At 40.2% G+C, this 26506-nt stretch overlaps 1 protein-coding gene across 1 annotated transcript in view; it reads left to right on the top strand.

Annotated features, from left to right (window-relative positions):
• TRPC1 (transient receptor potential cation channel subfamily C member 1) overlaps positions 1 to 21335 on the top strand; it is a 152388-nt gene extending 131053 nt beyond the window's left edge. The window contains exons 12-13 of the mRNA XM_082251742.1: positions 84 to 278; positions 20743 to 21335. Coding sequence (XP_082107868.1) covers positions 84 to 278; positions 20743 to 20970 — 423 coding nt within the window. The 3' untranslated portion in view covers positions 20971 to 21335. The remainder of the gene's footprint in view (positions 1 to 83; positions 279 to 20742) is intronic.
• The last annotated feature ends 5171 nt before the right edge of the window (positions 21336 to 26506 follow it).

Genomic DNA, 26506 nt, shown 5'->3' with positions numbered 1-26506 from the left:
TCTTCCTATCCCTATTACACTGCAAAATCCCTAATGTAGTCTTTCGGTGACTAGTATCTTTTTTTTTTGTGTTCTACTTCCAGAATCACGAAGATAAAGAATGGAAGTTTGCCCGGGCCAAGTTGTGGCTCAGCTATTTTGATGACAAATGCACGCTTCCTCCACCTTTCAACATTGTTCCTTCTCCCAAGACTATTTGTTATTTGTTCAACAGCCTGAGCAAGTGGATCTGCTCTCATACTCCATCAGGAAGAGTCAAACGACAGAACAGCCTCAAGGTAAGATATTTCATAGTAATCTATTTCTAAACAGTCCCAGTCAGAATAATATTCATGTAATCTGGTAAATCCAAACTAACACAGCAGGGATTGTAGAAGTATGTAGTATGGGTTTGCATTTGGAAGGCATGGTAAAGGCAGAACATCCTGTTTATTACAGTTTTGTATAGTTGCAGTAATGTGCTGCATATAGTAAAAATGTAATAGTAATCAGAATTTTATGCATTAAAGAGTAAGTAAAGTCTTCCATTTTTTTTTCTTTTTGTTTACCTGCAAAGTAAATGCATAATGTTGCCTCCATGCATAATGGAGGCCACATCCATCTTCACCCATCTTCCTTCTGGGTCTGCAGACTCCAGCTGTGCTACTGGCCAGAGCCGCTTGACGTCACTCCCACACATGCGTGCAGGAGCCGCCGGTCATGGCACAGGGCTCTGAAGAAACGGCACGGGTGGCAGTTCCTTCAGAGCCCATGCGCAGATTACTTCATCGGCTGCATGCAATGTAAATATCTCCTAAACGGTGCAAGTTTAGGAGATATTTACAGTACCTATAGGTAAGACTTATTATAGGCTTACCTTTAGGCAGAGATGTATAGTAACGAAGTAGAACTACTTCACTACTGTACTTAAGTACTAAAAGGCGGTATCTGTACTTTACTAGAGTATGATTTTTTTCTCCTACTTCCACTTTTACTTCAGTACATATTTTTGATGAGTTTAATACTTTTACTCCGATATTTTTTTTTATGTGCTGCACCATTACTCGTTACAATTATAAAAATGTTACGAATCATTCCATTCCAAACCCGCACCGACGCTGACTTTTTTACTCGAGTCTCACTGTCTCTGAGACTCACAAGTCACGACCAATCCCCAACCCGATGCGATGGCTTAGGGGCAAAGCCTCGCCGCCTCTGCCCTCCCTCGGCTTGGCCCGAGTCCTGCCTCCCGCTCGGCTCTCAAGTGAAGTGGTGGTGGCAAGAGAGGAGAGACACCTGCCTGCGGAGTGATCTCTCTGGGCCCTGGCTTGGGGAGGGGCTGTGATTACTAGAGTCTAGACTACTAGACTGTCTCTGGGCACTGTGCAGCGTGGCCGCCCAGCATGGGAGAACTGGATGGAGGTAGGAATATATTCTTCTTTCAGCAGGGAGACTGGACTGGGGACTGTGGAGAGAGAGGCTGGAGGAATCGAGACAGCCTAAGGTAGGAGAAGTAAGAACTGTCTTGAAGTCAAGTCACTCACTAAGGGGATTGGATCTATTCAATGGGGGGAGGGACGTGCCCTCGTCTGCCCTACTCTAAGGGGGATCTATAATGGGAGGGGGACCCTGGCCTACTCTAAGGGGGCTCTATAATGGGAGGGGGATGCTGGCCTGCTCTAAGGGGAATCTATAATGGGAGGGGGGCACTGGCCTGCTCTAAGGGGAATCTATAATGGGGGGGGAACCCTGGCCTACTCTAAGGGGAATCTGTAATGGGAGGGGGGCCCTGGCCTGCTCTAAGGGGGATCTAAAATGGGAGGGGGACTACTTTCTTTAATAACTACATAACACAATACTTGTACTTTTACTTTCAGTACTTGAGTAGTACATTTTAAAATAAACGACTTGCAATACTTAAGTACAAAACATGTTGAATACTTTAGTACTTCTACTTAAGTATGGTGTTTAAAGAGCACTTCAACTTCTACTCAAGTCACTTTTTTGATACAGCACTTGTACTTTTACTCAAGTCTGGGTCTCTAGTACATTATACATCTCTGCCTTTAGGTACAAATGCTAAAGTTAAGTTTACAACCACTTTAAAAGAAATCTCTCTTGCATAACCAATCCGATCTTACTGATCCACATAGTCTATTTGGTTCTTTAATATGACAGATATGCAATATAATGAACTGAAAGTCACATTTTTTTCGGGGTGCGAGAGCATAATCCCAATAATTGACATTGACTCTCAACTCCAGTCTGAAAAAAAAAATCAGCCCTTACAAAGTACACCTGCCAACAATTACGTATGTACCTGGTTACCTGCAAAGCACAATGGAGTTTTACAGTATAATTAAAGACAACAGGTTTTTTTCCTGTGATTGGGTAGAGGAGCGTGACAACACCTGTCAGTTTTTTTTGCCATATGTGTCCCATTGTGGAGATTTCCCTCCACTTCCTGTCCCATAGCCAAAACAGAAAGTGAGAGGAAATCCCTCCAAAGTGAGGGAATCCTTGGTTGTCTCCAGAACTAGTGTTCCTATTGCAAAATGTCCCCTATGTTCATATTCAGGTGACAACCCAAAATTTGTGATTTTCTTTCACTTTCACTCCTAGTGATAAAGATTACAGGACAAATAGAAAGGCTGAACCTACCTAACTGGGACACAGACAGCAATAAAAACCTAACTGGTTTTCTAAACCCTCTCCACTCTATCCAAAACTAAAAACAGTTTTGCCTTTATTGATACTTTAAGTATGTACTGGCACTACTGCCATCTCAGTACCTTTCTTTGCCTTAATGGTAGTAAATGTTTCTGTCTTATACAAACAGGGAACAAGGTGGAGCAACCTGCATAGTAGTAGCTTACAAATCCTCTCAAGCAGGCCAGTGTTTTTGCCAAATGCCAAAATTGACAGTTTTCCAGTCCAGGTCTGTTTAAACAAAAAAACAGTTGAGCACACTTTTGTATGTAGGGACCCTGCCTAAGGCAGGTGTGTCCCCAATTTAAATTTAGTGTTGCAGCAAGGCTTTAGTCAGCCTGAGTTCAAACTGATGTTCCTTCTGTTATCCTTGAGTTTTCTTTAAGATCAGGAAATTGTTTGTTTTTGTCTGTTGGAGGGGAGTGTCCCTAGCAGACAGAGCAAGAAGAAACAATGTTACTGCATAATGAATACTTATTCCCCTCTGGCAAATCACTATGAGGTTGTTTACCAGTGGTGCATGCTGGAGAAGGATACAAATATGCAGAATGACCTGGGAGAAGGGTCCTTGCATCCTGGGCTGTTAGCAGGAGAAGAGGCTCTATTAGAGGTCTTTTTCCTCCCAAGTCTGCTGCCTGGAGAGCAATCTGCCGAAGGAGGCACCTGAGCCTAGGCACAAGGAATTTTTGCTGCCTTGCATCCAGTAGGAGTGGAGCAGGAAGATGACTGCCTGTATGGAGTATCATGAGAAGAGGCTTTACTGCTGAATAGTGTCCTGGAGGGTTGAGACATAGTGGACATTGCGGAAGTTGTGACTGCTCATCCTAAGAGGTGCTTGTGCACCTCCCTAGTGCTCCATAGTTGTGTTTAATAGCTTATCAAGACAGATCAGTGGCCTCGGCATAAAGTATAATGTTCCATAGCCTGTATTGACTGTTGCTAGAAGAGAAGTCAGGAGTCAATATTTCCAGATATCCAATGCCCTAACCCTCTTTCCGTGAGTTTATCGTGCCGTTATTAACTCTTTCCACAAAATGTCAAGGATTCTGTCCTGAAGTTTGAAATGCTAGCCCACTGAGTTGCTTGGGGATCATCATCTACCCAGGGATTAGGGGTGCTGCATGTAAATAAATGTTAACCAATCAACGTTAAAGGCATGTGTATAGGCTTCTGTATTTGACACATTTTACTTCATGAATAAATATAAATATTAAACTGATACTATTTCAACTTTTAACAACCAAAACAACTCAGATGACCTGTAAAGTGACTTGCATGCATAAACCTATGTAAAAGTTATGAGAAAATAGTACATAGAATAGTTCCCTATAATAATTATATTCTGTATACTTACCAGCCAAGTAAAATAATCAACATTTTTAAACATAAACCATTTATGAAAAAAGCTAATTCTTTATCTAAACATATGAACTTTCATGTCCAATTTATTTTGCATGTGTTAAGGGAATTCTACCATCAGTTTTATCATTTGCTTGTTTTTCTCTAGCTCATATATGTCATTACACAAACACCCCCCTGTTAGCACACATTTTTTCTTCTATGGATGCCAAATTTAGTCAAGTGCAAGGTCAATTCACTGAGCTCCTTTATGACTTAAATAGAGGTGTTTTTTGCCTGAAGGTGTAATAGTACTTTGAAAATATGTGAAGCTGTCATACATACTTCGTTCTTGGGGTACTCCTGGGAACAAATGTTATTTTTAGAATAGGGGAATTCCTCTGCTTCATTGCATTTGCTATTCATTTTTCTTATCGTAAACAGATTTCCCAGAACCGTGGTGTGCTGTTCAAATCAATGGCAAAACCAGTAAAATGCAGTTAAAGTGATAACTTCTGGTGGTAATTTAAGATTTAAAATTAAAGTTCCCATTCATTCCTAGGTTTGTTCACAAGGCATAGTGCAATAGTCCAACACATTAGGTGTAGTGCAATAAGGCTAAAACACATGATAAAAAAACAAAAATATTTCCACCTGGCTCAGTTGAATACTGTCTTGGCTTTGGTCAAGACAGAGGCTGCTTTCAGGGCCACCCACAACTCGAGTTTCAGTAGGAATCAGATGAACTTTGAGCCATCTACGAGGACCATAAGAGTGGTTAGGCTGTGGGATCTATTACCCCATGGTGTAATAGCAAAAACAGTAATGGAATCTAAAAAATGACTACATGATTTGCTTGCAACAAATAACTTCCAGAGTTCTTATTACTAAAGGTTAAGAGTGATGTTTTGACCCCGAGAATTGTCCCATCTGCATTTGGCGCCATGAAAGGGTAATTTAGGGCACTGTGTGTGGAAAAACTGAACATTTCTGAGAAGTTACATACGAAGAGTCTTCAAAAAGTTTCCGCACTTTTTCTATTTATTAAGAATTTCTCAAACAAATGACATCACTATTCTACATAGTCGCCTTCCTTTGCGATGTATTTTTCCCATGCTTTAACATCATCATCATATGGAAATCTTCTTTCCCTTAAAGCATCTTTGAGCAATCCAAAAAGGTGGAAATCCGATGGCGCTAAATCCGGACTATAAGCTGAGTGTTCCATAACCTCCTGCTCATAAATGTCATAAATGAGAAAACTTTATCTCCATACTGATCACACATGTGGAGATGAATTTGTACTCCTGGCACACCTTCTGCCCACAAAAAATGTATAAGAGAACGCTGTTTCTCTTTGGTGCAAGTTTCGCAGCCATCTTCACCACAGTCTGACAACTCTTATACTAATCTGCATGGTCAGCAGGCTTGCCAGACAGACTAGTCACATGACACTCTCAAACACGGCCAATTACTACTCCTCCTACCCTCATAGTTTCCAACGAAAATATAACAGTGTGGAAACTTTTTAAAGACCCCTCGTAGATACATACATAGTTAGATTGAAAAAAGACACAAGTCCATCTAGTCCAATCAAAAGAAAAAAAAAAACTCCATATACACAATCCTAAGGGCTAAACAAATAATAATGCATGATCCAATTTGTTCCAGCAGGGGGAAAAATCCTCCCTGATCCCCCAGGAGGCAAATGGATATTCCCTGCATCAAATAAACCTGGTGTTATTACCTCTAAATGTTAGTAAACAGTTATATTTTGAGCATTCAGGAATGCATCTACCTCTTTAAAAAACAATCTACTGAGCTGCCTGGAACTACTTCTTGAGGGATTCCATTCCACATTTTCACAGCCCATACTGTTACTGTACGTGGAGTTTCAGAACCCGTTCACATAGGGGCGACGCTACTTGCTGGGGTGACCTGTGAAGTCGCGGTGCACGCGACATGCACGGACTTCATATCATTGAAGTCAATGCAGGTCGCCTCCAGGTCGCCCCAAAGTAGTACAGGACCCTTTTTCTAAGTCGGAGCAACTTGTGTCGCTCCTATTAGAACGGGTCCTGTGCTAATCTATGGCAGGCGACCCACCTCAAATTGTCAGGCGACAAAGTCGCCTGACAAGTCGCGCTAGTGTGAACCGGGTCTAAATCTGTTTTCCTCCAAATGTAAAGAGTGCCCCCTTGTCCTCTGTAATGACCCGAAATTAAATAACTCAATACTAGGTTTAATATATGGACCACCTATAAATTTATAGTGGTCATATCCCCCCTTATTCACCTCTTCTCATGAGAGAATAAATTCAGTTAAGCTAATCTTTCCTCATAGCTGAGGTCCTCTGCCTTTTATCAGTTTGGTTTCCCTTCTCTGCACTCTCTAGTTCTCCTTTTTGTGAACTAATGCTCAAAGCTGAACTGCATATTACAGATGAGGCCTTACTAATGATTTGTACAGAGGCAAAATTATGTCTCTGGAGTCTACACCTCTTTTAATACAAGAAAGTATTTTGCTAGCTCTATGAACTGTAGTTTGGCAATCTATGTGTAGTGCTACCCACATAGGGGCTGCTGATTTTAACTAGTTCTTCCCCAAACGACACAGAGGCTATCAGCCACCCAAGTATACAGTTCAATAACTCTGTTAAACAGTCTAGGGTTTGTCTTTCCATGATTTATTGCTGATAAAACTTGTAACAAGAGAGGGATTAGGGCATGGGATACTCCAAAACGGTTAGTTTTTAGCAATTAGAGGAAAGTCTTCTCCTTAGGCAATTGTGAATATTGGGCAGTCTCGGGCTACAGCTGGGGGCATTAGCAAGTCTATTTGGCATCTGGGTTCCCTACACTACTTCACAGCTATTGGTACCTCTTCCCTAAGCTCACAGTCCATGACACTGCTAAGGACAGGGGAATGGCCAGTATCTGAAAACCTATGAGAGTAGTTTCAGTCCAAGCAACCTCTTGCACTTATATCCCAAAAGCACACAGTCAGCAGGAATCAATTTGGGGTTATTACTCTCAAGTTCCCAGGGCAGCTTCCAACCTCCAGCCTCCTCCGTACATGATCCACTGAGTGAGTCAGTCCTTCTCTAGACCAGATCCCTTTGGTGAAGTCCTGCAGTCAGTTCCAGATCACTCCATATTTTGCCACCGCTGAGACCTTACAGAACAGAAATGCAGTCCACAGGCCACTTCAGGGGCAAAAACTGTTCTAAACAAATATTAAAAAATGGATGCAATCCCTGTAGTTATGGTTACATAACATAAGACAGAAAAAGACATACTGATAGAATAGGTACACTAAGTTCCCCACCTATGAACGAACCTTCAAGTTGCAAAATTTGTTCGCATGTCAACTTATGGAAGTAGCCACATGTCTGTTGCTCATTGTCACATGCGTGTACGCTCTGCCACAAGCAGTTGTGCAGCTGTGAACTTTACTGTACAGTTCTATAGTGTACAGTAGTACAGTGAGGATTTCAAGCCCCGGGTGTCCGTAAGCAAGCATAAAATCAGCGGTGGGGTAGTGGGGACTGCTAAGAAGCTTCAAGCAATAACCATGGAAAAAAAATATCTGAGAAATTAGAAGCGAGGGGAAAAGATGATAGATGTCGCTCGTTCTTATAACATGAATCGTTCCACCATCGGCACAATTCTAAAGAACAAGCACAAGATGATTGAACATGTGAAGTCTGCTGTGCCAATGATGTCAACAAATATATCAAAAGTGGAAAAGTGATAGAGGAAATGGAGGAACTTCTCAGCATGTGGATGCAGGATGAACATCAGTGTCGAGGCCTACTCAGCTTATTGCTAATTCAAGAAAAAGCTAAAAGCCTGTATGAAAACTTGATAAAGATATGTGGTAAAGATTCAGAGGGTACATATTTTAATGCTAGCCATGGTTGCTTTTATATGTTCAAGAATAGAGCCAACCTTCACAACGTAAAATTAAGTGGTGTGGGAGCGAGTGCAGATACCGTAGCTGCCTAGGAATTACCTGTAACGCTTCAAGAAATTATTGATGAAGGAAGCGCTTATTTACTTAAGCAAGTTTTTAGTGTAGATGAGACAAGACTGTATGTAAAACTAACTCTGTTGTTTGGTGGTTATGCTTCTGGCGATATGAAACTAAAGCTTCCCTTAGTGTATCATTTAGAGAACCCAAAAGCCCTTAAAAACAAAGCCAAGGGCTCTCTTCCTGTTTTGTGGAAAATTAATTCCAAAACCTGAGTTTCGTAGGCCATTTTCCAGGACTGGATTTTCCTCCACTTTACCCCAGAGATAGAGAAAAATTGATTGGAGAAAGATGTCCCATTCAACATTCTTTTACTGCTTGACAATGCTTTGGGCCACCCCCCATTCATAGATGACTTTCATCCCAACATCAAAGTAGTGAATCGGTCACTGAATACTATGGCATTTATCCAACCAATGGACAGGGAGCTTTTTTAACTTTGAAGAAAATGATTTACGTCACACTTTTCATCAGGCAGCAAATTCAGCAAATTGACGATTCAGGAACCACCTTGCGACAATTTTGGAAGGACTGTGAAACGACAAACAAACACAAGGGCACACCAGCCTAGTGCATTATCCTTTAGGCAGGTTTATTAAAATAATAGATTAAAAATACTCACAGACGAGTTCTTGATAAAAGACACATCAAACAAAGTTAAAATCCTTAGCATCAGGATTTAATTGTTCCCCGAAGCTGTACAGGCTTACGCATTTCGAGGCAACGCCTCTTCTTCAGAGCCTCTGAAGAAGAGGTGTGGCCTCGAAACGCGTAAGCCTGTACAGCTTCAGGGGACGATTCAATCCCGATCTCGATGCTGAGGATTTTATCTTTGTTTGATGTGTCTTTTATCAAGAACTCGTCTGTTAGTATTTTTAATCTATTATTTTAATAAACCTGCCTAAAAGATAATGCACTAGGCTGGCGCGCCCTTGTGTTTGTTTGTCGTTTCACAGTGTTCCAAGACCACCCTGGTCTAGTGAGGCTTCAAGGCTGAAGCATTAGAAGGTTGTCGAGTTATCTGTTCTCATCTACAAGTTGAGCTGGATAGAGGATTGTACCACTCAGAGCGCAGGGAATAGGTGCTGAGCACCGACAGTATACATACTTGCTTAATTTTGGAAGGACTATAACATCTACAAGGCCATAAAAAACGTAGAATGTTCTTGGCGTGAGGTTACAGCTGTCACCATGAATGGATTTTGGAAAAACCTTTGCCTGCAGTTTGTTCATGATGTTCGTGAATTTGGGAAGGTGGTTGAGGAGTCCAAAGAGGTCTTTAGCAACTTAGTGACCCTCAGTGATAATCTGGGGCTATATCTGCAAGAGGATATCTTAACTAAACTCCTTGCTGTGCAACACAAGGATTTTACTGAATGAAGACCTAATGGAAATTAAGGCCTGCTGAAAAGGTGAAGAGAGCCAAGAGGAAGAAGTAACTTAAGTACCAAAAAGATTCACGACACAGGAAAGGGATTTTCTTTATTTGAGGAGGCACTGTTACTTTTTGAAGCACAGGACCCAAATGTAGAATAGTACACAAAGATTGCAGCAGCTGTTCAGAATGCCGTCCAGTGTTATTGTGTCATCTGTGAGGAGAAAAAAAGAACTACTACTCAGACATCAACATCAGGAATTAGTAAAATTGCAGCTTTATAAGTTTTATATGGGTATAATAATTTCTATATATAATTCAGTAGAAATATACTGATTTATTCTTGTATAAAAATTATGTAAGATGTTGTTTGGATAATTATATTTTTTTGGAAGGTTTATAATGCTTTTGAAAATTGACTGTAATTGTAAAGAGAGACAGGATTGCATGATTGTTGGTTCTGTAAAAGAAATGTCTAAATATTAGTAAAAATTATTGGGAAAAAAATTGCAGCTTGCCCTCCATTGCTGAAGAACTTCCAGTTCCATCAACATAAGGCGTGAGTGAAATTACAGCTTACCCTCCATCTTTTATTGCTGATCCTTCAGCTCCACCATCTCCCACCTCCTCTCTCTCCTCCAGTCAGTAACTATTCTTCCCTGTTCACTCCATGCCAGCCCCTGTATGCCAGATGTTGTACGTTAATACTTTACATTTCAAGGTACTCTATTGTAAGATTAAAAATGTTTTATTTACAGTATTTTTGTGCTAATTTATATGCATTATTTGTATGAAGGGAGGCTGGAACAATCTGATCGTATTCTTTCACAGTGTATTGGCCACACAGGTGACACAAAAAGGTACAATGTCTTAACCACTTCAATACCAGGCACTTTCACCCCCTTCCTGCCCAGGCCAATTTATAGCTTTTAGCGCTGTTGCATTTTGAATGACAATTGCGCGGTCATGCAACATTGTACCTAAACCAAATTTATGTAATTTTTTCCCATAAATAGAGCTTTCTTCTGGTGGTATTTGATCACCACAAGGTTTTTTCTTTTTTGCTAAACAAATAAAAAAAGACCGAAAAGTTTGAAAAAGAAAAAGTTTTCTTGTTTATGTTATTACATTTTGTAAATAGATACATTTTTTCCTGCAGTAATGAGCACTGATGAGGCCACACTGACAGGCACTGATGATGAGGCACTGATGGGGTGGCACTGATATGCAGCACTGATATGTGGCACTGATAAGTAGCACTGATATGCAGCATTGGTGGGCACTGATAGGCGGCACTGCTGGTCACTGATAGGCGGCACTGCTGAACACTGATAGGTGGCATTGATGGGCACTGATAGGCGGCACTGATAGGTGGCACTGATGGGCACTGATAGGCGGCACTGGTGGGCAATAATGGGCACTGGTGGGCAGCACTGATAGATGGCAATGATAGGCACTGGTGGGCCGCACTGATGGGGAAGGCACTGGCAGGCTCCCTGAGCCCTGATTGCCATCCCTGGTGGCCATGGTGGACATCCCTGGGGTCATGGGTGGGCATCCCTGGGGTCATTGGTGGGCATCCCTGGTGGTTCTAGTGGCACCAAGGGTCTGCACTGGTAATCAATGCTCTGATTATCAGCACAGACGCCCCCCCCCTGTCAGGAGAGCCGCAGATCGGCTCTCCTCCACTCGTGCCTGTCAGGCACGAACTGAGGAAAGCCGATCAATGGCACTTCCTATTTAGTATGTGATCAGCTGTGATTGGACACAGCTGGTCACATGGTAAAGAGCCTACGTCACTAGGCTCTTTACCGAGATCGGAGATGCGGTGTGTCAGGGTGACACGCCGCATCACCGATCACCGCTTTGCGCGCCCCCTCCCCCCCCCCTCAGGGGTGCACAGAGCGCATTATCCTGCCGCTGCCCTATGATGGCGTGTCAGGATAATACAACCGCCTTCCCACCGTCATTTGCCTATAGGGCGGGCGGGAAGTGGTTAATGTTGTCAAGTATTGTCACCATCCTTTTTATTTAGTGTGGCAGGAGTGTGTGAATCACAAGAATTATTTTATACAATAACATTTTTTTTGGCAAGTAAAAAAGTTTCATTTTTATATGGAGTTGGAACTTTATTCAGAAAATTAAGTCCTGCTTATTTAAAGTGGAGTTCCATGCACAAGTGGAACTTACGCTTATCTGTCTCCTCCCCCCCTCCGGTGACACATTTGGCACCTTTCAGGGGGAGGGGGGAGCGGGTACCTGTTTTTGATAGGTACCCTGTCCCCACTTCCATCTGACCTCACCGCGATGAGGTACGTCAGAAGTTTGGCCCCCTCCTCCTCCCTCTTCCTTCCCCTGCTGCCATACTAGTAAGAGAGCACAGTGCGCTTTGGGCATCCGCAGTAGGGACCCAGGACCTGCAATGGATGCCGACATTCCTGGATTTCTGGACAGGTAAGTGTCCTAATATAAAAGTCAGCAGCTACAGTATGTGTAGCTGCTGACTTTTAATTTTTGGAGGGGGAGGCCGGAACACTGCTTTAAGTCCTGCTGGATCACTTGATACTGGCCCCTTTTGCGGGTATAGCTATGTAAAACATTGAAAATAAGTACCTATACTGTTTAAAATCCAGTAATACACTGTCTCGCCTTGCTCTGCACATGCTCAGTTACTTTATTTTTAGGCATGGTATCAAAAACGTAGAAGCCAATCTGCTGAAAGCCAAAAGATTTACTGCTGCTCTGGGCTTAAACAAAATAGCAGCCTCCAGCAAGAAGAAACAGGCACAATGCTGGAGGAAATTAACAGCACACACTAATTTTGTTGTGTAGGTGTGTGATTCCTAAAGAACTTTTTAGTTAGGTTCAGCCATCATCCCGGGTAAAATTTTGCATATGGGGTTGGTGCCTCAGTTCAAAATTGGGACTTTATGGGCTTAATATGTGAATTCATAGAAAGTATTCATTTTTAACTTAAAAAATAATAATTTATTATATGTTTGCCATATAATATAACAAGAATATAACAATATTCAATAGAGTATTCAGAGAATTCATATATATTATATATACTGTGTGGGTTACAGACCCATAGGTGATTGTGAGTAGGAAAGAAAGATAGGAAGTAGTGACAATGTGCTTAGGGTGACAATCACTAGCTCTCTATTGTTCCACGCTTGGGTGAAGCGTCGGATCCATAGGGAGGATGTTTCAAGGTCCTACGCGTTTCGGCCGTTAGGCCTTTATCAAGGGAGGTGTGTCACCACATCTGGAATATAGTAAATGGAGTATTTGAGTATGTATTATTTGAGCCAATCGGAATATTTTTGCTTTGGTCATATAATAAAAAAGACGTACTTTGTTAGGAAAAAAGGATTCTGCCTCTGGTTTCTGTCTCAGGTCCTTATCTTATCACATATGAATCATGTAGTCACTGCTGCTAGAGTATAATTATGAAAGGTGTACGTTTATTTTCAAGATATGTGTTTTAATAAATTTTAATCTGTTTAGGTACTCACTTGGTTAATTCATATATTTCTTTTAGCCAGGGAGCATATAATAATGTCCTTGTTCTGATCCAATCTGGATTAAAATGTGAATATGTTTAATATTTTGATAATATAATTGTTTTGGCATTTTGTATCTTTGATTTTTACTTACTTGTATTTCCAAAAAGAATCACTAGGTGGCACTGTGGTGTTTAGAAGGTCCCCTCCTATTCTATCTGTATAGATAGAAGGGGGAAAGTATAAATATATTTGTATGTATTTTAAGAACCATCAATGCTTAAGATAGCATTGTGGTTACTTACATTTTCTTGCAGTGTTTTCCAAAAGGGGTTTTTTCTGGAGCAGCAGGTCCGGGCGTCCTCACTCTCCCTCAGGTCCGAGGGAAGTGGCGCCCTATTCGATTCCCGGCCTATTTATGTCCCGCCGTGCGCATGCGCAGATAGGCGCAATGACGTTGCTTCCGGGTTTCACTTGTATGACGCGGCGCGGGTGCGCGCGCATCCTGTCACAAGATTTGCGGGTCTGATCTCAGAGCGGCCGCCGACACAGGAGAGAAGGCTAAACCCTGGAGAGGGATTTGGCAGTTGGATGGAGTATACTGCTGGCCTCTTGTAGCCCCGATTATTAGCAATATCGGGGTTACCTGTGCCGGATGTGATCGATAAGGAGTCGGAGATTTTCCAGAGTGTCTAAATTTTCTAAACAAGGACGTGATACAATATTTTGATAAGTGCAATATGGTATCTTAAATATATAAATAAATAATAAACAATTTTTTACAACTTTTTTTTGGACAAATCCGAGGATTGTCTTAACAGTAGTACATATATTTGTTTTTTTACACAGCAATTAGATATTTAAGACAGATCAGTATTGGATCAATTAGGGGGGCCTGGTATGGCATCGATGTGGGGCCCAGATTTTGGTTGGGTATTGTGTGTGTCCATGGGGGTCCAATTTTAGGGTGGGAGGTAGTCAGATTTTTTGTGATTTTTTTTATAATTGTTAGGTTGAGGGGAGTGGTTTCGTGGGGTTTTTTTCCTTTTTAATCTGTTTTGCCCGATGAGAATCCTTCCAGGAATGGGCGATAGCTTGTATTTTCGTTTAATCCTGGTGGTTGAGCGGCGTTCAATTTTTTGATCCATCTTAATTCCATCTGGAGGAGGGTCTTATTCCAGTCCCCCCCTCTTACTGGAATGTGTATTCTATCTAATGTAGAAAAAGTCACCTTTGGCATCCTATTTTTGTGGATATTTGCCACATGACGGCCTAATGGAAGGTAAAAATTACTTATTTGCATGCTATGCATGTGTTGGTTCACCCTGAGGCCAAATTCTTGTCGCGTTTTGCCGACATAAAAGCTGCCGCATTCGCACTCCATAAGGTACACTACGCCTTTGGTTTTGCAATTGGCGTAATGTTTGGGATTGAAGAGTTCACCATTAGGTAATATTTTATGTGTGGATTTTTTTATAACGCTACACTGTGCGCATGATCCACATGGGTAAGTACCCTTAGTTTTGCATGGGTCTCTTCTGTTCTTTAGTTCGCTGTGTACCAAGGATTGTTGTAGCGACTGAGTTTTTCTGTAGGTGATCATGGGATTTTCTGAGATTAGGTCTTTTATGGTGGGATCCTCGGTAAGGATCGACCAATTTTTTTGCAAGATTTTTCTGATGGATTGATGTTCGTTTGAATATCTCATGATTATTCTCGTTGGTTGGGTGGTGGTGTCAGCTTTCGAGGAATCTTTTTTGTACAGGATCTCTTGTCTATCCATTTTTTTAACTTTATTAAAAGCTTTTCTCAGGCAGGTTTTGGTATAGCCTCGATCTCGTAGTCTTTGGTTTAGTTTGTTTGCTTCTTGTTGGAATTCCGATTCTATTGTACAATTCCTTTTTAATCGAAGAAATTGGCTGAATGGGATGGAGTTTTTTAGTGGTTCTGGGTGAAAGCTGCTGGCGTGGAGTATGGTGTTGCCGGCGGTTTCTTTCCTGTATAGTGTAGTCATTATGTTTCCTCTGTCATCTTTATAAATATATGTATCGAGGAATGCGATTTTGTTTTTATCCTGTGTCATGGTGAAATACATGTTGTAGCTGTTCCTGTTCATTCGATCTAGACATTTTTTGATTTGATTTTCTGGTCCATTCCATATCATGAAGACATCGTCCAGGTATCTCTGCCATAGCATAATATTCTGGGTATACATTATGTTTTCCTCTGACGTTAGGAATTCGTGTTCCCAGTCACCCAGGTATAAATTGGCATACGAGGGTGCACAGCTTGTACCCATCGCAACCCCGCAGACCTGTACATAATATGTTCCACAAAAGGAGAATGTATTATGTCTTAGGATAAATGACAGCATGTTGAGGATAAATTCACTGAAGTTCCTATCATAATCGCTTTGTTGGGTGAGTATCTTTTCTACCGCCTTTAACCCCTTGGAGTGGGGTATGTTGTTATATAGGCTCTCCACATCAATTGTAACAAGTAAGGCATCTTTCGGTACTGTTAGGCCTTCCAATATTTGTAATAAGTGAAGTGTATCTTTTGTGTGGGAGGTCAATTGTGTCACATATGGTTTAAGGTAGGCATCAATGACCTGGCTTGCTTTCTCCGTGATGTTACCGTTGCCAGAGATTATTGGACGTCCTGGTGGATCGATTGCGTTTTTATGGATCTTTGGTAATGAGTAGAACGTGGGGGTCCTGGGGTGCTGCGTTCTAATGAATTCCCATAATGTTTGAGATATTATCTTCTGGTTGAATGCTCTGTCTACAAGCCGGTAGAATTCCTGATTGTATTTTTCTATCATTACAGGTGAGATAATCTGGTAACATTTTTTGTTCTCCAGTATCTTTAGACACATTTGTTTATAATGTTCTGTATTCATTATTACGACATTACCCCCTTTATCCGAGGGTTTTATTGTAATTTGATCGTTCTCTTGGAGTTCCCTCAGGGCCTTTCTTTGTTGTTGATTTATATTGTTGGTTTTGGTTTTTTTCTGTATTTGCTCGATCTCTTTAGATGTTTGTCTAACAAATAGCGCAATTGTAGGGTTTGTATTTAGTGGTGGGAATTTGTGCGATTTTTTTCTAAAGGTGGCAATCCTTTTGTCCTGTTCCTCGTCACTGTCTGTCGATGTGTCCGATTCCTCTGATTCTGTCAGTCCACCCTCTTCCAATAGTATGTTGAGGTCCCGAATTGCTCGGAATTCCGCAGCTGTAAGGGGTGTTGGTTGTTCTGTTGTTGTTGGTTTTTTATTGTGCATCACTTTGAGAAGTAGATTGCGTGCGAAAAGGTTGATATCTTTGACCACCTCAAAAGTGTCCATACTTTGGTTGGGGCAAAAAGATAGTCCTAGTGATAGGACTTGTGTTTGTTCAGATGTTAATTGTAGAGATGATAGATTAATTATGTTTAGTCCTTCGGTTCCTCCGGTCCGGACTCCTGTTGTTCTTGGTTTGGCTGCGTTTTGGTTTTTGTTTTTTCCTTGGCTAAAAAAGCCTTTTTTTGTAGTTGTTTATGGTCCTCGTCTTTTTTCTTTTGTGCTCTCGTAAATATTTGATAGTTGGTTGGTCTATTTGGTCCTGGGCCCCCTATTATTTCTAGGCCCTGGGAGTCTAGTTCTCCATGTTCCTCATGAGGTCCCCATTCCCTTCTTTCGAAGTGTCTTTGGGGGTCCTGTTGGCTGTTTTTTGAATAGGCTCTGTTTTTGCCTCCTTCTGCTCCTGAATAATAGGATGATGAATCCGAGGATTGGTAGTAGTTGGGGTTTTTTACAAATCTATTTTTATTTCGGTTTTGTCTGGTTGTATTGGACCATCTATATGCTCTACCTTGGGTAAACGCATTTTTGTCCCGCCAATATTTCTTTTCTTTCTTTTGTAGCGTCTCTTTTGCATAATCTTCAAGGTGGGTTTTTAATTTTTCCTCTTGTTCACTATATAGTGGTGCAGTTTTTAAAGGCAATAGTTGTTCATATATGGTTTTTATTTCTTCATCCAGACTAGTTATCTGTCTCCTGTATTCATCTTGCAGTAGTTTCATTAGGTTTTTTGAACATGCGTTGAGGATGTCCTCCCAGTCTTTTTTCATTTGTTCCGTCACTTTTTCCATAGTGGGGAAAATTTGAATACGGAGGCCTGCAGGATTGATGTTTTCTTTAATATATCTATTGAACGTTTCTATGTGCCAATAGAGTGCGGATTTTCTTGTCATTTGTTTTTTTAAATTTGAAAATAAAGCTAGTACGTCAGATTCCAGTTGTTCTTTTTCTTTAAATTTGTTTTGTATCCCCTGCATCATGGAATCCCACTCGGCGCCCATCAAGTTCTCCATGTTGATCCCAACTTTGTCCGTCAATCAGTGGTTTCCAAGTTTTTAGCTTGGAATTTTTTGAAAGGTTCCCCTCTTGACTCCTGTTACAGAGATAACTCTGGACTGGGGGAGGGGGTTTGATCTTTATTAGTAAATCGTGATTCCCTATGCCTTGCTGTTCAGCATGGGAAGGTTATATTGTTTGCTCGGTTATTTAGGAATCTGTGAGGTCGTGGATGTGTTATCCATCCGGGGTAAAATTGTGTAGGTGTGTGATTCCTAAAGAACTTTTTAGTTAGGTTCAGCCATCATCCCGGGTAAAATTTTGCATATGGGGTTGGTGCCTCAGTTCAAAATTGGGACTTTATGGGCTTAATATGTGAATTCATAGAAAGTATTCATTTTTAACTTAAAAAATAATAATTTATTATATGTTTGCCATATAATATAACAAGAATATAACAATATTCAATAGAGTATTCAGAGAATTCATATATATTATATATACTGTGTGGGTTACAGACCCATAGGTGATTGTGAGTAGGAAAGAAAGATAGGAAGTAGTGACAATGTGCTTAGGGTGACAATCACTAGCTCTCTATTGTTCCACGCTTGGGTGAAGCGTCGGATCCATAGGGAGGATGTTTCAAGGTCCTACGCGTTTCGGCCGTTAGGCCTTTATCAAGGGAGGTGTGTCACCACATCTGGAATATAGTAAATGGAGTATTTGAGTATGTATTATTTGAGACAATCGGAATATTTTTCCTTTGGTCATATAATAAAAAAGACGTACTTTGTTAGGAAAAAAGGATTCTGCCACATATCTTGAAAATAAACTTACACCTTTCATAATTATACTCTAGCAGCAGTGACTACATGATTCATATGTGATAAGATAAGGACCTGAGACAGAAACCAGAGGCAGAATCCTTTTTTCCTAACAAAGTACGTCTTTAAAGAGGAAGTAAACCCTCCTCTGTAACTTGTATCTATAGGTAAGCCTATGATAAGGCTTACCTATAGGTACTGTAAATATCTCCTAAACATGTACTGTTTAGGAGATATTTACCTTACATGCAGCCAGTGACGTCACTGGCGCATGCGTTCTGAAGGAACGGCCGCTCGTGCCGTTCCTTCAGAGCTCCGTGCCGTGACAGTCGGCTCCCGCGGCTCTGGCCAATCAGATGACCGGATGCCGCGATCCCGGAAGACGGGCGACTGGACATGTCGCCCGTCATACAGGTAAGCGGACGGCACGGCGGGGGCTCGTTCTTAGGTAAGTATTTCATAATGAGCTAGTATGCGATGCATACTAGCTCATTATGTGTTTCTTTTGCAGGTTGCAAAAAAGAAAAAACTATTTTTTTTGGGGTTTACAACCTCTTTAAGTATATACAGTATTGTAAGTATTATGTTCTGATGGGATGGTCATACATATTCTATCATGTAGATTGGTATTGCTGTTGACAGCTTCCCAGCTGGTAGGGCTCAATATCACCAGCTAATTGGGGTTGGAATGACATGATAGCATGTATGCTAATTAGGATGTATGTGATAAATTACCTGAAAATTCTTTTCATCCTGGAACATGGCTGCAGTGCATGACCTAGCAAACATAAATTATGTAGGTTTTTGTGAGTTTTTACCATATTTTTTTTATGGCTGTGTAAAGTTTGAGCCTATGAACACAGGTGGTAAAGAATATAAGATAAGAGCAACTGTGTAGGAGCATCTGCAGAATAAATGAATCAGCCAATAAACCCACAATGTACGCCCTCTTACAATTCAAGCTTATGCTGCAGTTTCTCACATATGCCAGATGATGCTCTTTAACTCATTCTACTTCATTTTTCAGTATGCTGTTGAAGGTTGACTTATTTATTTTAAAGATTCTGAGGATAGAGCTTTTATTACCCACTGGATTCTGTGATCAGACTTCTCATTCTGCTCCATTGGTTTTTAGCTGCTCCATCTAGCAACTGTACTGCCCTACAGGGCTGGCACTGTGATAAACATGACAGCTTTCATCACCATACAACCAACAGTGATTTTTAATTCTGTTCAGACAGTCTTGTGCTCCAGAAATCCCTGTCAGACAACAAACTAGGTCTTCAACTTTTATTTCATTCGTATCACAGCAGGCTGTTTGGACTAGTCAGTATGTTCATTGTCGGCACATTTGCAATCTTCCATCTGAGCGCTGCTGTGAAGGGTATTGCAGGTAGGCGGCTACTCAAAATAACTAATCCCTTGGCAATTAAAACAATTCCCATATATGGATTTCAACTGTGTATTTGAAGTTTATATATATCCACCACCACCAACCAGTTACTGCACATGAAGTGGTAGAGGCCCATGAATGTAAACCGTAACGCCTCGTTCACACCATGTGCAAAGACGTGTGTTTTTTTGCATGCGTTCTGCAAGGGCACAAAGAAAACTGTTATTCTCTATGTGCCCTGTTCACATGACAGCACTAGTGTCATGTGCAGATTTTTTCTTCGCAGGATTCTAAAAACTATATGCAGTTTTCTGTGCAGAAAAAAAACTGATGTGACATCAACATTGTACTTTGAACAGAGCACATAGGGAACAATTTCTTATACATTCTTATACATTTCTTCAGGAAAGTTATGTTTACATACACTATGTTGTCAAAAGTATTAGAACGCATGCCTTTACACGCAAATTACCTTTAATGGCATCCCAGTCTTAGTCTGTAGACTTCAATATTGATTTGGTCCACCCTTTGCTGCTATAACAGCTTCAACTCTTTTGGGAAGGTTGTCCACAAAGTTTAGGAGTGTGAATATGGCAATGTTTGACCATTCTTCCAGAATTGCATTTATGAGGTCAGGCACTGATGTTGGACGAGTAGGCCTGGCTCACAGTCTCTGCTCTAATTCATCCTAAAAGTGTTCTATTGGGTTGAGGTCTGGACTCTGTGCAGGCCAGTCAAGTTCCTCCACCCCAAACTAGCTCATCCATGTCTCCAACATCAGTGCCTGACCTCACAAATGCGCTTCTGGAAGAATGGTCAAACATTCCCATAAACACACTCCTAAACCTTGTGGACAGCCTTCCCAGAAGAGTTGAAGCTGTTAAAGCTGCAAAGGGTGGCCCAACTCAATATTAAACCCTACGGACTAAGACTGGGATGCCATTAAAGTTCATGTGCATTTAAAGGCAGATGTCCCTATACTTTTGACAATATAGTGTATCTCTGCATAGAAAATATCCACACATGATATCAGTGGTATGGTGTGAACAGCACAAAAAAGAAAACAGTTGTTTTCTTTGTGTCCTTGCGGAGAAGTATGTAATAAATATGCATGTCTCTGCACAAGGTGTGAACAAGCCTATGTAAGTCAAATCAGCACGTTTTTCATCAGTTTTTATGCACGTATTGTATGAACGAGGCCGAAGAATGTCTGAGTTATCCGACTATGGTGGCTTTTTTTGTTGTTTCAGGAATGGAAAAGTCTCAGGCAGAAGAGAGATGAGAACTATCAGAAGGTCATGTGTTGCTTGGTGCATCGCTACTTGACTTCAATGAGGCAGAAGATGCAAAGCACTGACCAGGCCACGGTGGAAAACCTAAATGAACTTCGTCAGGATATGTCCAAATTCCGCAATGAAATGAGGGACCTGCTTGGCTTTCGGACCTCAAAATATGCAATGTTTTATCCAAGGAACTAAAAACATCAACACAAAGCGGACCTTCTCCTGTCCAGGAGAATGTTGTGCTGATGTCTTCTTGCACTTGTTTGTGTCAGTATTTTATAGCCTCACACTTAAGTATTTATTTACAAGTACATCATGTATGATTCATTATAGTTCAATATTACAACCTAAGTTTGATATTTATTATTCTATTATAAAATGTTATTTTATTTACAAAATAATTCATATATGCACAAAGCAGGTATGCTGCCTGGTACAGTTTTTATAAATATATTGACCTATATTCAAATTTTTAAATGTGGTCACTTGATTGCTGCTAAAGGTCAGGTTATCTCTAACAGTCCTCTGAAGAATATCTTTGATTTACATAAAATCACTGTTCATACATGCAGCTAATGAAATTATCTTTTCATCATTATTTAAAGCCACAGTCAATATACCTGTATTTATAAAAGTCAGGTTTTTTTTTAAAATCTGAGTGAAAATAGTAAATAATTCAATAGTAAATTTTAATGTAATATTTTTAATTATTTGCTGTTTAGAAAATAAAATTTAATTAGTTGCCACAACTTACAGTACATTTTCTTTCCTTTTGGCTGTGCCCTGCATTTTAAAAAAGGCCCTATATTTGTGACCCTGATTGAGTTGTGACATAAGGGTCTGAATTATATATCTATATATATATATATATCTATATCTATCTATCTATCTATCTATCTATCTATCTATCTATCTATCTATCTATCTATCTATCTATCTATCTATCTATCTATCTATCTATCTATCTATCTATCTATCTATCTATCTATCTATCTATCTATCTATCTATCTGTATATATACAGTATATATACTGCTTGTCACAACTGGGTTTATGCAAGCCCCTAAAGTAGGCAAAGTTGAAGGCAAAACTTTTTAATTTTGAATAGTGGGGAGGATTTAGAACACCTGTAAGGTTTTTTTTATTGCTGTCTATGTCCCCTGTTAAAGAGATTTACCCTTTCGGTTTGCCCTGTTTTCTGTTTTTACTGATCGTGAAAGTGAAAAAGAAGATCCCATATTTTGGATTGTTTTGGATTTTAAATCTTCCAATTCCAACACTAGTTCTGACTACCAAGGATTCTCCCATTTTGGAGGGATATTTTCTCAGTTCCTGCTTTGGCTATGGATGTGTGATGAGGAGCACCTGGTACAAAAGTTCATCTTACTCGAAGGACTTTTTGAACATATAAAGGTTAAGAACATCAAATACAGCCAACACGTTTTGGGTGAAAAAAAAAAAGTCCTTCTCTTTTTTTAAGGATTGTGCAGTTAATACCATCACATCAAAGTGTTTGTAATGAGGAGCACTTGGCACAAAAGTTCATCTTACTTGAAGGAAATTTTTTGAACATGTAAAGGTTAAGGTCATCAAATACAACTATTTGAAATAAACAAAAACAAACTTGTCATAGCATCTGCTCTATGCAATGGTTTTGCACAGAACAGCCCAGATCCTCCTATTTTTATGTCCCCCACCGGTGTTCCTGTCCCCTTCCCTTTGCTGTGTGCCCCCATATTGCTTTGAGGGCACTTTTATTGCATTGAGGGCACTCGTGTGTGCTCACTCCCAGGCTGCCTCTGTGTGTCTATGAGACATACAGAGTGTGGCTCGGCCCCGCCCCCGCTCCCTCTTTACTGGCTATGATTGACAGCAGTGGGAGGCAATGGCTCTCAGCTAGTGAGCGGGGAGAGTCCTGGAAGAACTTCTGTTCTCATGCATGATGCTGGATCAGGATTGGGTTCAGGTGAGTAGGAGGGGGCAGCTGCATACTAAAGATGTTTTTACCCTTACCTATACAATGCATGAAGGTAAAAAAAACCTCAGCCTTTGGAACCACTTTAAGGCTTGATAAAGACTGATGTCTCCTGAGGGCACTAAAGGTAGCTGGCCTAGTTAATCTTTAGGTTCTGAATAATACCTCCAATGGTCAACCTCAGACAAACTAAGTAAAGCAAAGCATAGGGATAAATATGCAAATTGTACTAATAAGCTTGCAGGGGGGTATGATATCAATGTACAAATACTGTACTGGCAACCCTAGCATATGGAAAAACCTATTCAGAGAAAGGAAATACAATAAGACATGTGGCCACTCACTAAAACTAGAGAAAAGGCGGTTTAAACTTAAAATAGGCAGGGTTTCTTCACTGTAAGAGCAGTAAGGATGTGGAATTCCCTTCCACAAACAGTGGTATCAGCAGGGAGCATTGATAGTTTAAAAAAAAGATTAGATGGGCACCTTAAAGACCACAACATACAGGGGTATACAATGTACGGTTAACAGCACACACATCATAGGTTGAACTGGATGGACTGATGTCTTTTTTCAACCTCACTAACTATGTAACTATATAATTTAAAACTAGATGTTCTCATTCTTGCATAAGCTTTTGCTTGGTTGGCTTTCTTTAAAACATGCAGTCTCCTATTAAGCACTTTAGCTATTACAGGTTTTTAAAACAACATTTTGGTGGAAAACTTGATTTTTAAAACTGTTGTTTATCATTACTCACATAAAGGCAAGTCCAGCAAATTGCGACATGCTTGGCATTTCATCGAAGACCTTTTTCACATTAAGGCATTGAAAGCCACAGATTAAAACTAACGTGATTTTGGGTTCTCTCCTGGGGCAATGGAAGGCATCCTTCCAAAGACAATTTTCATTGCTTTCTGTGGAATCCCGTGCAAATCTTGCATAAGGGAGTTTTTTGTTTCTGTTGTTTTCAAAGTTTTTAGCACATTGTCGACAGGGTAAAGGGGCCAAAATGAAGCCATTACATTCCATTAAAGTGATTCTAAACATTTTTTTTTAAATAACAAACAGGTTTATACATACCTGCCCTGTGCATTGGAATTGCACAGAGCAGCCTAAAAACTCCTGTTCTCAGGTCTCCCATCCAGGCTTCTGGCTCCTCTTTTTCTTGGTGTGCCCCGATAGCAATGTAGTGGCCTGTATTCAGTTTGGTGTGGTATAATAAAGTAAATACCTTCCTGCGCACAAACTTTAAATTCCATGGTAGTTACTGGAAATATAGGTTTAAATAGGAACACTGATGCCTAGACTTAGGGAGATACAGGTTAGGTGGATCAGAACACCTTCAGGGTCTAAGAATTCAGAATTTTACAGCAGCAAAACTGGAACCCATTGCTCAACATTATTTATACGCTAAATGCAGTTGAAACATACCCCCCACTGCAAAATGTCCTGGCATACCCATTAACAGTGGAGTACACAATATGCCTCCTTTAGTAACCATGAGAAATCCAGAGATCAGCACATCAAATTGTATCCCCCCAAAAAAGTATTTGATTTTGACTTTGAGTTAGAAACCCAACCACTATGGGGTTGATCTACTAAAGGCAAATAGACTGATCACTTTGAAAGGGAAGTTACACTTTGCATGGGAAATCGGCCCTGAGGCTAGTGAATAAGGTGACGTTCTGCTGACTTCCATCATCTAATTATATGCAAGCAAAAATGCTGTTTTTTTTTACCTTTCCTTGAACAATATTGGATATTCTTTGCAAAGTGAAACTTCAGCACATCCACTAACCTCTGGTGCAAATTTCCATGCCAAGTGAACATCCTTTTTGCCTTTATTAAATCAACCCTTATGGGTCTGACTTTTTTGCTGTATAATATATCTCCCTTGATTATTAGCACACTACTTTCTCCATGCCTGCTTTATGCTTATAGTGGAGTTTTTTTTGAAAAGTTGTGTTTTTCTTTTTATAAAATATTAACATTTGCCTGTCTGCCACTGTCAAATGGAAAGCTGATTTTTTTTAAATTCCTTGTTAAACCATAAATGGACACTTATAATCTACAGCTGAAATAACATTTATTGATTAAGATAAATACAGTGATTAAAGTAAAATCAGATAAAAATTATACAAACAACTGAACCCTGAATATTTTTTTGTCTTCATTGTGTAAATGATGTAAATACAGAGCTTGCTCTATGTTTGTATTGTATATTAAAGAAATGAGTACCATTAATAAAACAAATTATTGTGTGTTTAGAATTGTCAGCACGTGATGCATGGAGGCCTCTGCATATTTTATGATGTATGATTTAAAGAGAAACATATGGAACTTCAACTTTTCTCCACTTCATAGTAAAGGTCAAGACTTGAGAGAGGTTACTGTAAACAATGAAAGACTCATAATGGATGTTAGAAAAAATAAAGAATTTAATGACAGATAAGAAACAAATGGTCACTATTGTACATAGAGTATATTGGTTATATTTTATTTGATATGTATTTCAGTATTTTAATATCATTTAGGTTAGAATGGTTCTTACAAAATCTAAAATGCATGTGTTAAAATTGGATTTTTGCCCTTATTTGCTCAATAACTTCAGCTGAATGAACGATATAAAACTAACTGCATTGCAATTTTAAGAAACTTGAAAAAGTACACTTTTAATACTAAAATGAATCTGAGCTTGATTCTGCTGTATGTAATGCACAATGTTTATTAAGAAAGCTGTACTTTCCCCCTGAAAATGATCAAAGTGGAGACCTATTAAAAAGTCAACTTTGGGTGTTTCCATTTTTGCTGGCAGTTGAGACATTGGCCCACTCTTGAATGAACCACTGTGACCTGCCAATATCTCCCATTATTATTGCTTGCTTGTTAGTATGCTTTCATTGCTTTATAAAGGCTGGTTCACAATATTAGCCGGTATTGGCTGGTTCAACAGGAACCAGACGACATTTGGCCCATATGTACAGCAGCCTGTCTGACAAAAGTCAATCTAATGACTGGCTTTTATCAAAAGTCCATGCTGGGCAACCCGCATTTGATCAGTGCTTGCAGCCAATGGCTGTGAGTACTGAGCAATGTGTTATGGCAGGGACAGCCCTCCTGTCAGAACATGATAGCTTAGCGGGAGGAGATCGCCGCACTAACATTGCTTTGTACAGTGATCTCTCCTTTTTTTGTTTCATTCAGCCCGCTGGGTTAAACGAAAAAAAAAAAACTCCCTGTGTGTACTTAACATTAGCCAAGTGCTAATCATGTTAATTAACCTAAATTAAGTGCTATTGCAGCATAATTAATCATGGTCTACCTACAGTATAAGAAGTGTATCCAAAGCATGTGTGTATAAATTACATAGGGCATAACAAAAAACTGCAAGGTATCCTCAATGCTGTGCTTCTTAATGGAGAGCATACATTGACCCCATTTTAACTTAAAAACTCTCCCACCATGACCATTCATAACAAGGAGTGAAAGACCCATCTTGCCAATAAAAGCTGCTTTTGCCAAAGTGAACCTGGGTGGAATTTGGCATGCTGAGAGAGATTTAGTTCAACTGGAAGAGTCAATAGAATTGGCTGGGCAAGCGGTATCCCAAATACAGGCAGGGAACAAAAGTACAGTAAATAAACCTAGGGTGAAAGTCAGGAGGGCTGTCCAGAATGGGAATCTAGAGGGAGGTGCTGGAACTGGGAGGCAGCAACAGGACTGGGGCCAAATGGGTTAAACTGATGCAGAGAAC

This window comes from Pelophylax lessonae (assembly GCF_965119305.1).
Source record: "Pelophylax lessonae genome assembly, chromosome: 3".
Lineage (NCBI taxonomy): Eukaryota > Metazoa > Chordata > Amphibia > Anura > Ranidae > Pelophylax > Pelophylax lessonae.
The sequence above is the reverse complement of the archived record's forward strand: the minus strand, read 5'-3'. Positions and strand labels throughout refer to the sequence as shown.